Source organism: Macaca nemestrina, chromosome 3, assembly GCF_043159975.1.
Source record: "Macaca nemestrina isolate mMacNem1 chromosome 3, mMacNem.hap1, whole genome shotgun sequence".
Lineage (NCBI taxonomy): Eukaryota > Metazoa > Chordata > Mammalia > Primates > Cercopithecidae > Macaca > Macaca nemestrina.
In genome coordinates this window covers 48,230,729-48,246,420 of record NC_092127.1, presented here as the reverse complement: position 1 = coordinate 48,246,420, position 15,692 = coordinate 48,230,729, and the positions used below count along the sequence as shown (strand labels likewise).

At 36.5% G+C, this 15,692-nt stretch overlaps 1 protein-coding gene across 2 annotated transcripts; it reads left to right on the top strand.

Annotated features, from left to right (window-relative positions):
* Positions 1-932: 932 nt before the first annotated feature.
* On the top strand, positions 933-14,577 carry LOC105493289 (zinc finger protein 330). 2 transcript variants are annotated; one of them, XM_011760828.3, is made up of 10 exons: positions 933-1,169; positions 2,863-2,988; positions 4,904-4,923; positions 5,024-5,094; positions 7,179-7,258; positions 9,437-9,563; positions 10,036-10,140; positions 11,306-11,352; positions 12,391-12,508; positions 13,587-14,577. In XM_011760828.3, the coding sequence occupies exons 2-10, from the start codon at positions 2,869-2,871 to the stop codon at positions 13,859-13,861; spliced, it is 963 nt and encodes a 320-aa protein (XP_011759130.1). In that variant the 5' UTR covers positions 933-1,169; positions 2,863-2,868; the 3' UTR covers positions 13,862-14,577. The 2 variants fall into 2 exon arrangements, with proteins under 2 accessions (XP_011759130.1, XP_011759129.1); XM_011760827.3 differs by lacking the exon at positions 933-1,169 and adding an exon at positions 1,405-1,619.
* The last annotated feature ends 1,115 nt before the right edge of the window (positions 14,578-15,692 follow it).

The window sequence follows — 15,692 nt, the reverse complement described above, 5'->3', positions numbered from 1 at the left end:
ACTTATTTCCTGAGCTGCTGAGAGTACAGCAAGCCAACACAATCCAACTCTTGGCCCTCTTCAGGAGTCCTTTAACCCAAGGTCGCACTCTTCTTTGGCAGCGCTCATCCAATGACTAAATGTCATAGGTGTATAAAGGCCCAGCGCATTTCCCCTAACTCAAGACAACTCTGAAGGGATATCCCAGATTCAAAGATGAGGCCTTTACTGAGACTTCACTGCAGGTCAGCTCTTCCCTCTGCTCAATCCTGCTTCCGTTTCTTCTGCAGATGTTGTTCCCCAAAGCATTCCCTAACATACTCATTATACTCTTCTCTGACTCAGAGTATGCTTCCTGGGGAAGCCAACCTAAAACAGTTGGTGTCAGGAGTGGTCCAAGATAGTAAGCTAAGATGGGATTTATGATTTGAATCACAGGCCATGTGACTATCAGTGAGGACCCCCTCGGGGTAGGTGTAGGACAGACAGACCTTGGCACAAGGTAACAGTGCAGTAGTTAAAACTTTCATCAGTAATGAACTGGGGTGGTATTCTAATGTAAGGTTATATAAGAGTGGGTAAAATGTATCAGGCAGTTGAGAACTATGAGGGAAATAGTAATCTTAATGACAGTGGCATTGACTGTTATTGCTAAGTAAAATTGATTCTTTGAAAATAGCAAAAAGCTGGGAGTGGTTAGTTGGCTATCAAAATCTAAGAGTAAATTCCAGAAGGCCTTTTTGGTAGCAAATAAAGGGGCTTTTATCTCCTCCAGTGGGAGGGCAGAAAAAGCAGAGGAATAGGCCCAGTACTAAATAAATCCTAAGTGCGGCAGAGCTCTAAAAGAGATTATGAAACCCAGCTTGGTCGGCTATGCAAAGGTCAAGGTGCTTGATCAGAAGGAGATTCTGATGCAGGGGGAGGATCATCAGGTTTCAGTTAAAAGCGGGCAGAGCACACATTAGAGGCAGAGAATATGTGGGATGATTTGTTCACAAAGGAATGGAATCCAGAGGGCAAAACAGAAATAAGAGATGGGGAGGCTAGTACTGAAGTTCATCAGGCAACTGAAGGCACAGCCTAGCGCAGCAACCAAGAAAAGGTGGGATGTGACGCACGGCAGATAAAAGGTTTCCAACAGAAGTAAGCATGAATTTGCTGTTTGAGTCAATTGATCCAGTCCCAAATCTGTGAGTTCATTTTCCTCTTCCTTTTAGATTCCTCCTTTTTCTAAAAAAGTAAAACCAAGGGGGCCTTCCCCCGCTTTCCCTCCGTCTGCCTCCCTATTTTCCCTCGCATTTCCTGCCTTTTCTTAAGATCCTCTGCTTAGGAATGGGGCATTGGCCCCCGCAGGTGTGGGCGGGGAAGGGGCGGAGCGAACAGAAGTGGGCGGGCCCCTTCCTGTGACGTCGGCCGTAAGGGCGCTGCTGTCGTAAAAGGACGTCCGGTCCGTCTCCTAGTGTCCGGAACCGGCTGTCAGCCTCCCTGGCTCTTAGTGCCTTCTTTCCCGGAGTCCTGGTCCACGAGTTGGATTTACTGCTGTCGCGGGCGGGCCTCACGCCATTCCCTGCCCTTCGGCCCCCTGACTGTGTCCGGCCTCCCGGTGAAAGTGAGCTAGGTTTGCCCGGAGCGCGCACGAGGTAGGGTGTCCCTCGGGCGGGTGACAGTTGCGGGTCCCCAAGCCGCCTGGCGCCTCTGCCGCTTCTCCCCTGGATGCCCCTCCGCCCCGCTGGGTTCTCCAGCTCCAGGCTGGACTCCTAAAGCCGCAGTGCCACGTGCGTATTTCCTCACTTGGTGACACGCGCAGTGCCCGCAAGAAGTTGGAGTGTTACCGGAAAAGGGCTTGAACCCATATAAGTCTGAGAAGAAGATTCACTCTTTTGAGCGTGCAGAACAAACTGGAGGGAAAAAAAATGAGATTTAACTTTATCAGAGGATTCAAAGGATATCTCTGAGGACGCAGAAAGTTCATCCGCATGATCACCTCGTGATTATTTTCTGAGGTTCTTTGGCCAGGGCAGCGCGCCCTCTAGATTTTGTCATTTTACATACTGGAATGGTGACTTAGTGGTCTGGGCGTTACGTTACCGAAGTAACCACCTATTAAATGTGGCTATTTTTCAGTTGCTACCGTGCTGCTTACCACCGGTTTTTTGTTTTTTTTTTTAATTGAGCATTCAGTTCATAAAACTTCAGTTTAGAAGAATCTTGTATTTCAACTAAATAATGAAAATTAAACATACTCTTAAACATAAATTTGAACCCCGTTAAAATTACATGCTCACTGCGTGTAGAGGGAGAAGCATTTGCTAAAGATGCAAAGCAACTAATACCTTAAATGTCTTCGGAATGTTTTGACTTTGTAGTTAATAGTGTTTTTTGTTGACAGATGTTTTGTTTACATATTACATAGGAAAAATTAGACTTGTTTTACTTAAGGTGTTGGCAGCGTCAGGTCATCTGAATATATAGCTCAAAAAGGTGATATAAACTGGGTAAATAATGCTCTTTTTAATTTTTTTTTTTTTTTTGGTAATGAGATACATGATTCATTTGTTTTAATGAGGTGTAGAATACTTTATCATTGGAGAAACTTTTTTCTTAGTGGGAAAAGAAAACCAGTTTGTCTTTTAGGGTAAATTTTTTTGACGTTTACATTTTTAGAATCATAAGTGCCAATAAATGCCTTGTTTTAAGGGTCACCCGCTTCATTTGGAATAATACGTGCTTAACGTTTCGTAAGGCTTAGAATGTGCTTAGTTATCAAAAGGATAGAGTTTAACATTTAACAAGAATAAGAATACTTTGTTATACTATTTCTTAGTTTATTAAAATAGTAAATGCAGTCAATTATATCTTTTCTGTTCTCTTGTGTCAAAATAGGGGAAAATGCCTAAAAAAAAGACTGGTGCGAGGAAGAAGGCTGAGAACCGCCGAGAACGTGAAAAACAACTGAGAGCATCAAGAAGCACTATAGATTTGGCCAAACATCCATGTAATGCTTCAATGGTATCAGCTTTTTTTGATATCAGTTGATAGTTGAAAAAACCATATACTATTTTATCTGAAGTACACCTGAATAAAATTTTAGTGAAGACAGTGTTTTTGCATATATTTTGTTACTGAATTTAGTATCTCTGGCTCGTCCGTTGATTTCACTGAGTAGCAGTGATTCTTGTTGGATTTTATATTATTTATAAAACCTAGCGTATTACTTCACATACTGTTGGTGATAAAGGTAGATATTGGACAAGAATAGATAATAGAAACTTTCATTTTCCAGTTTCTTTAATGCCTTAATTTGTCTTATTAGTTGGGTTTTCATCATATTTTCTTAGCTATTCTTTCCTTTCTCTTTTCTGAACTTCCTACTTAACATCTGTTGGCTTCCTGTTCTATTACCTTATCTGCATGTGCTAAGTGGGTTAGCCCTGATAATTTCTGGGCTGCTTTGAATGGTTGCTGCTTTTGAAATATGCTTTTTGAAATACGTGAAAAAACAATTATGTCATCATTTCCTCTTTGCTTTCACTGACTGTAGAGTTATTCCAATTCTTCCTATTTCTACTCCTTTCTTTGTTTTTCTTTTCCCACTGTTTCTTTTTTTTCCCTCTTCCTTTTGTTTTGTCAAACATATATGAATTGTTTAATGTAGCTTAATTTAGCAAACGTTTATTGTGCATCTACTCTGTGCCAGGTGTTATTTCAGACACTGTGGATGGTGATACATAGATGAATTACATGGGCCCTATTTCCAGAAGTTCATAGCTCAGTTATCTTGTATATTAGGATTTGTTTGTTTATAAATGACAGAAATCAAATTAACCTTAGGGAAAAATAGTTTATTGAATGGATAATGGAATAACTCATATTGCTGGGAAGGGGAAGGATATACCTGGGACTCGGGGACAATCGGAACGTGGAACAACTTGTAGTTCTATCTTTTGCTTTTGTTTCTTCTTCCTTATTAGTTCCATTTTTTCATGTTGTTTTACTCCATTTGTTTGGTTTCATAGTTGCAGGTAGCTTGCATGTCTCACATCACATATTGTTCCTCAGAGAAGGAAAGAACTCTGAAAGGCTGGACTTGACCCAGTGCCTGTCCCAGGACTAACATTTATTGGGGTTGGTTGGGAGAGGCCAGATTACATAGCACAAATGTGACAGTGAGGCTCTCTTCTGTATGTAAGAGTCCTTTCCAGAGAAGAGAGGTGTTAGGCAGAGAAAACAATAAATGACTGGCATGCCTAAATATATATATAATGACAGCTAGATTTTAGAAGTGCTTCAATAAAGGTACAATGTACTTATTAGGACTAAGAGGTGATAAAGTTGACTGTGTGTGGAAGGGGTACAGTTCACAGAGGAGGTGGGATTTTCACCAGAACTTTCAACAGGTAGTAGGCACTTTTCAGGGAAAAGTATTAGAATAAGTAAAGACATGGAGAAGAGAGAATGTAAGACATATTTGGGGAATGGCTGACCATTAGTGACTTGAGTCTAAAAAGAGTAGGCCAACAAGGTTTGGAAAGTGGTTAAGGGCCAGATTGTGGAGAGTTTTTAAAACCATGTTTAGGACTCTGGATTTTCTGTGAACTTTATTATTTTGTATTCTCTCCTGTTTCTTATGTTCATTCTGTGATATTTTATTCCTTAACAAACAACTGAAAAATAAACTACCAATGTGTTTAGCCTCCTTCGTGATAATGCCACTTCTTCCTCTGGAATCTACCCAGACTCTCTCTCTCTTACATACCTTTGTTATTTAAGCATGGGTAGATGCTTGTATACATGGGTGGAGTTGGAGCTTTAGTGTAGTGTCACTTAAATTTTAACCTGAAAAGCAGGTTATTCTTTGTAATACAAGTAAATTTGCAGTTTTCAGTCTGCAGAAAAATTAATGTGGCATTTTTATATGTTACAGGAATGTGACAAGTGTCAGAGGTAAATTTTATTTCTTTTTCTATCTACCTTTACTAAAATTGTCCCTCTGACCTTTTATTTGACATTGACCATATTTTAAAATTTTATTTTACATGACAAGGCGGCAGAAGAATAGAGCATTTTGCTACTTTTGTAATTCTGTACAGAAGTTACCAATTTGTGCACAGTGTGGTAAGTAAGTAATAACTAAGGACATATACTTTTTTAAACTGGTAGTTCATCAATTTGAACTTGGGTGGGTTTGTTGCTATTGGTTACAGTGCTTACAATTGGTTATAATGTTATGCTTTACCATTAAAAAAATAACAAAATGTGTTATGTTGCCTACCAAAAAACTATCAAGTCTTGATTTTGTCTCTTTGATGTAATGCTGGAAAATAATTAAGGTACAATTTAGATATAGGTTACCAATAAGTTTTTTTAAACAATAAAGGATCAGATTTTAGACATAACATTTGGGGATCCTGAACTTTTAGTTATACTACCTTAGTCTTGTCAGTATCTATTTGTTTACTTATCTACATTTTGATTCCTGCTGATATTACCTGCAGTGTGTTAGACCATTGGGAATAATTTTATTCCACATTTACCTGGTACTTATTTTGTGATCAGTAGTTTGTGAGTTTGATGCTTACCATGTGATTCATGAGTTTCCTCACATGTATTCTCAAATTATTGAAATCAAGTTCCTAAGTCATGTGCCCAATTCTTAAGTATAGGTGGAGACTTGTACCCTGAAATGATTATTCAAAATAAAACTAAATGTTAGCAAGATGGGTGTTTCCCAAATAGTCTTCCACAGACTACCTGAAATACTAATGGATATTTCTTGAAAAATATATATGGATATACATTTGAGAAATATTGCATGCATCCTCCTCTCATTCTCATCTGGGAGATTTCTATTATATATTTATATGTTAGAAGTTCTGAAGACTTGCAATAAAGAAACCGTTAACTTTTTTACTCTAGATTTACATCCCTCCCCAACTTTTGATGAACAAGTATCACTTTTATTTATGAGATAATAATTTCAGGTAGAACAATTTGGGGTATGCCTCATTTAAATGTGTTTATATATAATAATATTCCAGAAAGTTAGTAGTGTTTAGGGCTATATCCCTGAATATTTCTAGTGTAGTTCTAGATTTCAAAGAATATATCTTTTCAATTCTACAGTTAATGAAAAAGAGAAAACTGGCCTATATGGAACACTCATGGTAGTTTTTATAGCCTTGTTTCACAAAACGTAATGAATGTAGAGTGAGAAAATAGACTTTGTGGAAGATTAAGAGGTAAGTTCTTGCTGGGACTTACCCATATTTTCAGTGTCTCTGGGCTTAAATTTTGTAGTGCTGTTAGATGGATGCATTTCTCATTTACTGACTCTTAGTGCTGGACATGGAACAGTTGGGTAGCTGCTGCCTCTCATTTCCAGTTCCTCTTCCCATTTCCTATTGTCTAACTTTATTCCTTAGGAAATCAAGATAATGGAAAATGGTTTCTTTTGTGTTCCATTTTGTGGAGTCTCAGATGGATGATTAATATCATTAATTCTCACATAATATCTGATAAGCAAATTTCCTGATAGTGTTTTGGGTTGGTAATTTAATTTGCTTCTAGATCAGAGGTTTAGTGGTTGTGTGGTGATTTGTAGCTGTATCACCGTATCGTTTATTATGCTTATTTGGGCACCATTTCAAAATTTTGCTGGGAAAATGTTTAACTGGGGGCTTTCTTGTAAATTTTTATGTTTGGATAAAATTACATTAACTTGATAAGTTACATAATCATTTGGTTTGTTTGAGGTATTCTGTGGAAAGAAATGATAACTTCAAACCACAATTTGTATTGTGAATTATAAAATGTAAAATTTATTATAAACAAGCATTCCTTTAAAAATATTTTGAATAATCTGAAGATTCATACGTTTTTAAACTGTTAAAATGATCATTAGATTACAAAGCATAACCTGTGATTTCTGATTTAGTACAAACAAATTAGCATATATGTTGTTGTTTAGTTCATTTTACAGATTTCTTAGTAAATTTGAAATCTGAAAAGTCTGATTCGAGTAATGAAGTCTCAGTTACATCTATTTTCTCTTTTTAGTTATGTAAGCAGTAAATACTGATTCAATTTCATTAGTTTTTAAATTATTTCCTCAGGAACTTGGGCTGGATAAAAGAGGAATTCGTGAGTACTGGTATGTATTCCTTTGCAAGACTAACAGTGCAAATGTTTCTCTTCATTAGGGAAAACAAAGTGCATGATGAAGTCTTCAGACTGTGTCATAAAGCATGCTGGTGTATACAGTACTGGCCTTGCAATGGTGGTAAGCTTCTTCTTCTCTCTTAGACTAGTACGTTTTCAAGGATAAGAAAAAGACATTCTGATCAATGGTTATTTTTTTCTAAATATCACTGCTTTATCCCTTGTTACAATCAATCTGTAGTTATCTGGATTATCAGTGGCATGCTTTTTGTATGATTTTCCCTTAGTACCCACTTGTTTCTAGCTGCTTCTTTCTTTCTTATTAGGAAATATACAAGGCATGGAAACTTTTCATGCTGATCTAAACAGAATTTCATTTATCAGTGGTACCTTTCTAATATCTCTTAACCAGGCTTCACAAAACAGTATTTAGTGTACTGAAAGCCCTGCTTAACCAATGTTTAAGCCTTTGCTTAAATAAGCAACCTAGTTCTAACGGAACCTAGGATAATAGTGTTCTTTAAAACTTTACATTTCAGAAAAGTGTATATATTTAACATACCTCTTCATTACATACAGGATTTTTTTTTAAGTAAATTCAGCTTTTTGAATAATAAAAACAATTGGATTATGTGATGTATTTTGCTCTTTTTACTAAAACATGTTTTCCTTTTAAATATGAGGTAACCAGTTTTACTGTATTGTTGTATGATTTTATGTTCAAATAAAGTTTTGTTCAAATTGTAGTCCATGAGGAAAATGATTCTATATTTATGTCAAATGGAATATTTTATTTATGGTAAATTTCCAAGAACATGTAAACTTCTATTATGAGGGAGACCTATATTTCATATGTGCATATATTATAGAAGCAAGGAGCGAGAATTATCTTGTGAATTGCTATTTATTTTAAATATAGGATTGTCAATGTTATCTTTATTCAGAAACCCTTTCAGTCTTCCTTGGTAGCTTAAGTTCAGTCAAATTTATTTTTTAAAATCACCGTGTGTTTTGAATGTGAATAATTTCTTCTTAAAACATTTAAGTAGAGTCATATATCATTAGTTATAAATTCTAGAAAAGTGATTTTCTGGATATTTTATATTTGCCTCCTCAGATTCCCCCTGAGAATAGCAGGAGAATAAGATCTGGTGTTCATTCTTTCATCTCACTCCCTACCAGGTTATCCTGGTTTGGTTTTGTCTTTTCTCTAAGGACCACATTTCCTCTCTGTATGGTCAGGTAGTCCTCTCCTGTTTGTCCTAAGTCCTTCCCTGTCCTCTGTAAATTATCTCTATTAAAACTCTTCTGGATTACCTAGTTTGAGTGTACCATCTCTTTTTTGCAAGAACTCTGGCTGATCCAAGAGAGATAGTTGATGATTTGCTAGCTATACTGATAACCCATTTTTGCAAGTCAAAAAACATTCTTCCTATTTGTTGTTCGCTACATTTGTTTCAGAGTCTTGAATAATAGAATACTGAATTGAGATTCTGAAATCCTGGCTTTAAATCTCACCTCACCTGTAATCCAACTCTGGGACTTGGATTTAGTCTTGGGCCCCATGCTTTTCCTTTATAAAGGAAAGATTGTCTGATCCTACTCTCTTAAGATTCTTTCTAGCTTTTAATATTCAATAGGTGTCAATGTTTTATTGAAACACATATTGTTATTGTCTTTTCTTGATATAGAATTGGAGAATCTTACCCTGTATTTTAGTTCCATATATTTTACTTAAAAATTTTTCCACAAAGAAGTGTAATTATTATTAAAATATAAGTTTCCATAAGAGAAAAAAAGCTGGCAAAAGTTTCATATTTCTCAGTAATTCTAGAAAAGCTATGCAATTATTTTATAAATTATATAGATAAGAAGGTGTTTTAAAAATCAGAAATGGTAGTATTTAAAAATTCAATTTAGTTACAGGAATTATTATAGACAAGAAAGCTTAAACTGTTGTCTCCTCCAAAGTCCATTTGAATTAAATTCATTTTGAGGAAAACACTTCCAACTCTGACTTAATTAAATAATATTAGGGTAAGTGTGCAGTTTACCTTTTCTTCTTTTGATACGTAACTTTTGAGTTTTGTATATTGTGGGTAGCTGTTAAGTTGTTTTTCAGAGAACCCTTTTTAATTTTGGCTTAGAGTGAGTAGTACAATTTTTTAATGAAGCTACCTGCTATCATTGAGGGTTGATAAATTGCTAAATGTATACAGTTTTTATGGTTGTCATGGTTAAGCAATGGTTGCAGGTGATCAGGTGATAATGATTATCTATTCTTGTTCCTTGGTTACAGGGTGCAATATGTGACTTCTGTGAAGCTTGGGTTTGCCATGGTAGGAAATGTCTCAGTACACATGCCTGTGCCTGCCCTCTTACTGATGCTGAGTGTGTTGAATGTGAACGAGGCGTGTGGGACCATGGTGAGTCATTGGACACAAGCAATGAGCTTCGTTATAGGTGAAGGTTGACTTGGAAACATTTTGCATGCTATTTTTGAGATTTTTTTTCAGGATACTGTCAATCCTAACTACCGGTACTATTTAGATTATCAGCATCGTTAGAGAAGGGATCTATACTATCAGTTATTGTCAATGCTAGTATTGTTTACTCAAACGTGGAGGGAGTTGGGGTGGAGCAGGTAGTCTTTTTGAGCATTGTGAGTGTTATATGAGTAGCTAGTGGATAGTAAGAGCCCCCTTTTTTCAGTTTCAGTTTAGTTTCAAGGACTTCCAACAGTTTTCATTTTAGCTTTTATCAGAAAAAAAATGGCTGAACAATTTTGGTGTACCTCCAAAGTAACTTGCCATCTCTTCTAAGCAGTTTTATAGATAGGAGTTTTTCTTAATTAAAGTTTATCTTATTTACATTTGTATTTTTTTTTTAATCCAATAGGAGGCAGAATATTCAGTTGTTCTTTTTGCCATAACTTTCTCTGTGAAGATGATCAATTTGAGCATCAAGCCAGCTGCCAGGTTTTAGAGGCAGAAACATTTAAATGTAAGTTTTTAAATATTAGATGTTCTTTATACCCAAGATTCTGAATAGTGTATTAATCTTAATGAAAAAGGAATCAGGTTTTTTTATACTGCTTCTCATGAACTGTAATTTAACTCAATCTGTATTTTCTGTTTCTAGAAAACACTCAGAACAGTCAGAATATAGTTGTAAATTTTTCAGCAGGGATGCCACTGGCATATTGGTTGGGCCAGTTCTTCATTTTGTAGGCTTGATTTGATTAGGCGTTGCAGGACTTACACCTTTCCTGGTTCAGACTACCACATGTCATTTTTACCTTCAAATTATTGTAAAAACCAAACCCTCACCCTTCTTCCTTCCCATTTCCAAATGCCCTCCAGTAAGAGATACCACCCTGTTTGTTTCTGCTAGTTGGTTCCAGTGATTCTTAGACAGGACTGTATATCAAAAATACCTGTGGAGGTTTTAAAACTAATGTGGATGCCCAGGTCTCATCCCTGGAGATTCTATCTTTTAAGTCTGTGGTGGGTGCCAGGCACCTGTATTTAACCTACACACAAAATTCTCATGTATTTTCCAGTTGAGAACCAGCATTACTGACTGGGATAATAGTATCAACTTTACAGATGTTTCTTTTTTGGAAGGTTCATTGAAATGAGACTCCATATAAAACAATAGTATGTAGTACTTGGCATTTAAAAAGCCCTTTTTAAATAGTAGTTACTATTATAGGAAAAAGACTGAAATTCCCCAGGTATTCTCTTCCTTTAATTTGGTTCTTGTTCTGTTATGAAATCCTAATTCTTACACTTACTTATAAATTTAAAGTACATAAGTCATCTCTGTAATATACATACAACATACATACTACACACATACAATATATGTGTATGCATGTGTATATAATTCTTACAATATATATAAAATTCTCAAAGATTAAAAGAGCATCTTGAAGTATATATCATTTTTGAGCCTTTCTTAGCCTTTTGCAGAATGTATAATAATAAATTTAATTATTTTATTTGCAGCATGGGAGCTTTGTGTGTTTTATAACATTTGAACCCAAAAGACAGGCAGCTGTCTATAAGGCTGTATTTCCATTGCAAGCTTTTAGTGATTTGATAAAAGACAAAGGAAAATTCTAAGAATGTAAGAATGGGATTTAAGATTAATCTCTTTCCCACAGGTGTTTCGTGCAATCGGCTTGGTCAGCACTCGTGTCTCCGTTGTAAGGTATACCTATGCATTTTTTCTTTTTAGATTTTGTTTTTAATCTTTATACCCCTCCACCAGTCCTTGGATTATATGTAGCTGTAATTAATGTATAAGATACCTTAAAATTATATAGTTTAATTCTTTTATTTTTGAGATTATGGAATTGAAGTTGAGAAGGCTTACATGACTTTCCAGTGGTCATCTAGTCACCTTGTAGTAGAGTTGTGACTAGTGCACATTTCTCTGGAATCCTGGCTCTGTGTTTTTAATGGAGAACATTCTGACCAAGGTGATGAGAGTCTATTTTAATTAATGTCAAAATGTACCTGCCTAGAAGAGTTTGGGTAAAGATTTCCAAATTTTTCTGTGTCCTTAGGCCTATTCTCTAGCATTTGTTCATCAAAGATTACTAAACAGATGTAGCCAATGCCCTTCCTCTCAGAAGCATTTCTCTAGTTCTTATATTCCTAACCCTATGTCTTATTTATCTTCCAGTTCTGTTCTAGTTTTACCAAATGGCGTTCAGGCGTTGTCTGTGTTGTTTTCTTTGTCTGGAGTACTTTTCCATCTTTGCTTACCCTATTGCCCTTCCATTCTTCATGTCGCGATTAAGACTTCGTGTCTCTAAGATGCCTTTCCCAAACCCCATGTCTGCTTTAGTGCTCTTCCCTCTGCACTTCCCCTTCAGTGCTTAGTGTCTTGTAATTGCCCTTTCACTGTCTCCATCCCCAGTTAGACCATACACTGTGTGAGAGTAAATAGGCTGTTCACCATTATTTCATTTCATCAGGGGCCTTATGAATACTGAAATATTTTTGAACGGCTAAATGTACTTACATGTCATACTCAATATAGTTAGTCTGCCTTTTGTTAGATCATTGTTCAGAAGAGTCCTGACAAAAATCATTTCTGTTAAAAAAAATGAAATGAAAAGTGTGACTGGTCCCAACAAAATTCTTAATCTTACTGCCTTAACAAAGCTATATCTTTAAAGCAATGAATACTGTCTTGTATATTTTTATATTTTTATTTACTTATTTTGCTTCTCCTATGTAGGCTTGTTTCTGTGATGATCATACAAGGAGCAAAGTGTTTAAGCAAGAAAAAGGAAAACAGCCTCCTTGTCCTAAGTGTGGGCATGAAACGCAGGAGACTAAGGACCTTAGCATGTCAAGTAAGGCCCTTAAGATACTAAGGAATTGATTTTTGCTTTCGTACTTAGACAAAGTTTATCTTTTTTTTTTTTTTTGGTCTATTTTTCTTACTGCCTCTTATTTGAAAAGATGAATGTATTCTTTTAAGCAAGTGGAATTTTACAGCTTGGGAAAATATGTCGGTAAAGTTTTTCAGTTTTACTTAAATATACCAATATTCATTTTGATATTTGGTATTTGCCTTAGTTAATGACAGCAAATACTGAAATTTAAGATAAAGAGTGATTTTTAAATTTTTGTTGAAGCTTCCTTGTTAAATAGTTGAGTAGCTATAATTCCTTCATATTAAAGTGGTGATAATCTTAAGTACTTAGAAGTCAAATTTACTCTGAAGCTATCTTAGGCGTGTGGTATTTGAGCACCTATGTTTTTTTATGTAATAGCACTACTATAGGAAATTATTTTATGGTTTTTATGTAACTTTTTTTGTGAAGTAATAACACTACTATAAGCATGCTTATAGTAATGCAGCTCCCAATTTTGTTAAAGAGAAATTTGACTCTTAACCAGACATATCAGAATGGAAGCATAATTCTAAGTGACTGACTGCCTTGTTTAATCATAGATGTAGCTGCACAGTGAGGTGAGACTGATGATTTTGCTGATCTTCCGCACTAAACTTTGTGTCACTACTAAGGCAGAAGAAATGACAGGCTTTGTTTTTCAGGGCATCTACATTGTAAAATAGCTGTCTTAAGAAAAATGTACTGATATGAAATCAACTGTATTCTGTGATTTATGTGATTTGAAAATAAACTGTCAGTGACCAAACAGAAGGTATTTTAGTTTTAAACATGCCTCATTACCTTTGGAGTGGTCTGTTGGTCTAATTTGTTTTCTAGATTTAATAAAATGACACTGTAGTTTTTATCTTTTATGGTGTGTATATAGACTCAGGTGAAAAAATTAGGAAAATATGACCTATTTTTTCATTTGGGATTAAAGCAGCCAATGAAATTCATGAAATGTTATAGAGGAAGATGAGAATGTAGAGGACTGGAACTAACCAAATGCCTTGTACATGTCTGTCTTCTATAGCACGCTCCCTGAAATTTGGCAGGCAGACCGGAGCTGAAGAGGGAGATGGAGCTTCTGGGTATGATGCCTACTGGAAGAACCTTTCATCTGATAAGTATGGTGATACCAACTACCACGATGAGGAGGAGGATGAGTATGAAGCAGAGGATGATGAAGAGGAAGAAGAAGAAGGCAGAAAGGATTCAGACACTGAGTCATCAGATTTGTTTACTAATTTGAATTTAGGAAGGACCTATGCTAGTGGCTATGCTCACTATGAGGAACAAGAGAACTAGGGGAGCTGCTTGTCCTCTAGTGGCCGTGTGTGAGAGGAGCAGGAGTGGGTGTGTGCGCTTGATGAATTGTGGGTGGATGTTCAAAAGTACCTTAGCCACTTAGCCTTGTGCGGAAGGCTAGTTACACTTAATGGGCCAAGCGATAGGATGTAGCGTTTTTATAGAATTGATAATCAAGCTTACGGCATAAGAAAAATGAATTTCAAATGTAAGATGTTTATTGATCGAACCAATTGAAGTATCATGGATTGGATTGTTACTGATTTCAGTAAAGTAGTATGTTTTGCCAATTAGATACATATATACAGGATAAAGGAATAGGATGGTAATATATTTGTTTGAAATTAAATTACTGCTTTTATTAAAAAATACTGCTTCATTCATTTGTCTGATTTTGTAAAATGTAATGAGTAAAATGAATTACTGTATTTTCCTTTTATGTCCACAGAATGAAAGTCATATGTTGTTATATTCTAAATTTTCATTAAATATTCATGTCACCTTGAGTTGTCATGATATGTGTGTTTTAGTATTTGACCTATTCTCTTTCTTCACAATGTATATCCTCAGTGGTACCTATTATTAATGCCTTAAATGTAGTGATAAGGTGACTAGTTAGCCATTTTTCAGAGATACAGTATCAGAAATAGTATTATTACAGAAGCTTTACCCAAGACATTTTATTTCTCTTTGAATAAACCTATTATTTCACTTAAGTACTTTTGATATTATATTTAATTTTTTGTTCTGTATTTTCAGTTTGTTTTGGAAAGCATTCCAATTTTTTTACAAATTGCTTCAGTTTTTGCACATACGGAAATAGGTAGTAGAGACTGTGTGGTATACACTTAAAGATAAGCAGCCCAGACCCCATCACTGATGATAGGTGGAGGACAGTCATGTCACAAGTCCCAGTTGTTACAACTTACACTGGCAGTTAATAGGGATTGGGTAGTTGTAGAAGGAAAGACAATATCTGATTGCCTGACATTTTAGATGTATGGAGAAAATGTAGCTATGAGGATAACAGGGTTGGATGGCCATTGTCAAGCCATTTTTGTTCTATAGAGGCATACTTAACAGCCAAGGACAATAACAGGCAATGGAAAGCCAGAAGTCAAAGTTAGAGGGCCTCTGGTGGCGTATGAAAAAGGGTTTCGTCTTTTGCAGTAGGACAGCTTGAAAAAACCGAGGACCAAGCCCAAGACTTAATAGTTTCTTTTTTTTTTTTTTTTTTTTTTTTTGAGGCAGAGTCTTCACTCTGTCGCCCAGGCTGGAGTGCAGTGGCGCGATCTCGGCTCACTGCAAGCTCCGCCTCCCGGGTTCGCGCCATTCTCCTGCCTCAGCCTCCCGAGTAGCTGGGACTACAGGTGCCCGCCACCGCGCCCGGCTAATTTTTTGTATTTTAGTAGAGACGGGGTTTCGCCGTGTTAGCCGGGATGGTCTCGATCTCCTGACCTCGTGATCCGCCCGCCTCGGCCTCCCAAAGTGCAGGGATTACAGGCGTGAGCCACCGCGCCCGGCCGACTTAATAGTTTCAAAGGATAAACTTCAAAGACAGTTGCCAGCCAAGGTAAGTCTATTATGCCAACATTGGCAAACTGCTTGGGAAAACCTGTGACCCTGACAGATGGAGACATCTGAATCGATGGTACTGGAGATTTTTACTCCCCAGACTCCTGAATTTCTGAGCTTTCAGTCATAGCCCACCCCTCCATGTTAAGGGCAAGCACTCCCCGCTTCATTCTCAGGCTGGATGACAATGCAGAGGCTTTTTTCCTCAGGAAACATGCTCCCTTCAAGACTTGTCCTGTCTCCAGGCCATTATAGT

Coding starts and splice junctions, on each gene's coding strand:
- LOC105493289 (XM_011760828.3), top strand. CDS start 2,869: ATGCCTAAAAAAAAGACTGGTGCGAGGAAGAAGGCTGAGAACCGCCGA. Junction 5,095..7,178: donor ACCAATTTGTGCACAGTGTG/GTAAGTAAGTAA, acceptor TCTCTTCATTAG/GGAAAACAAAGTGCATGATG. Junction 10,141..11,305: donor AGAGGCAGAAACATTTAAAT/GTAAGTTTTTAA, acceptor TCTTTCCCACAG/GTGTTTCGTGCAATCGGCTT.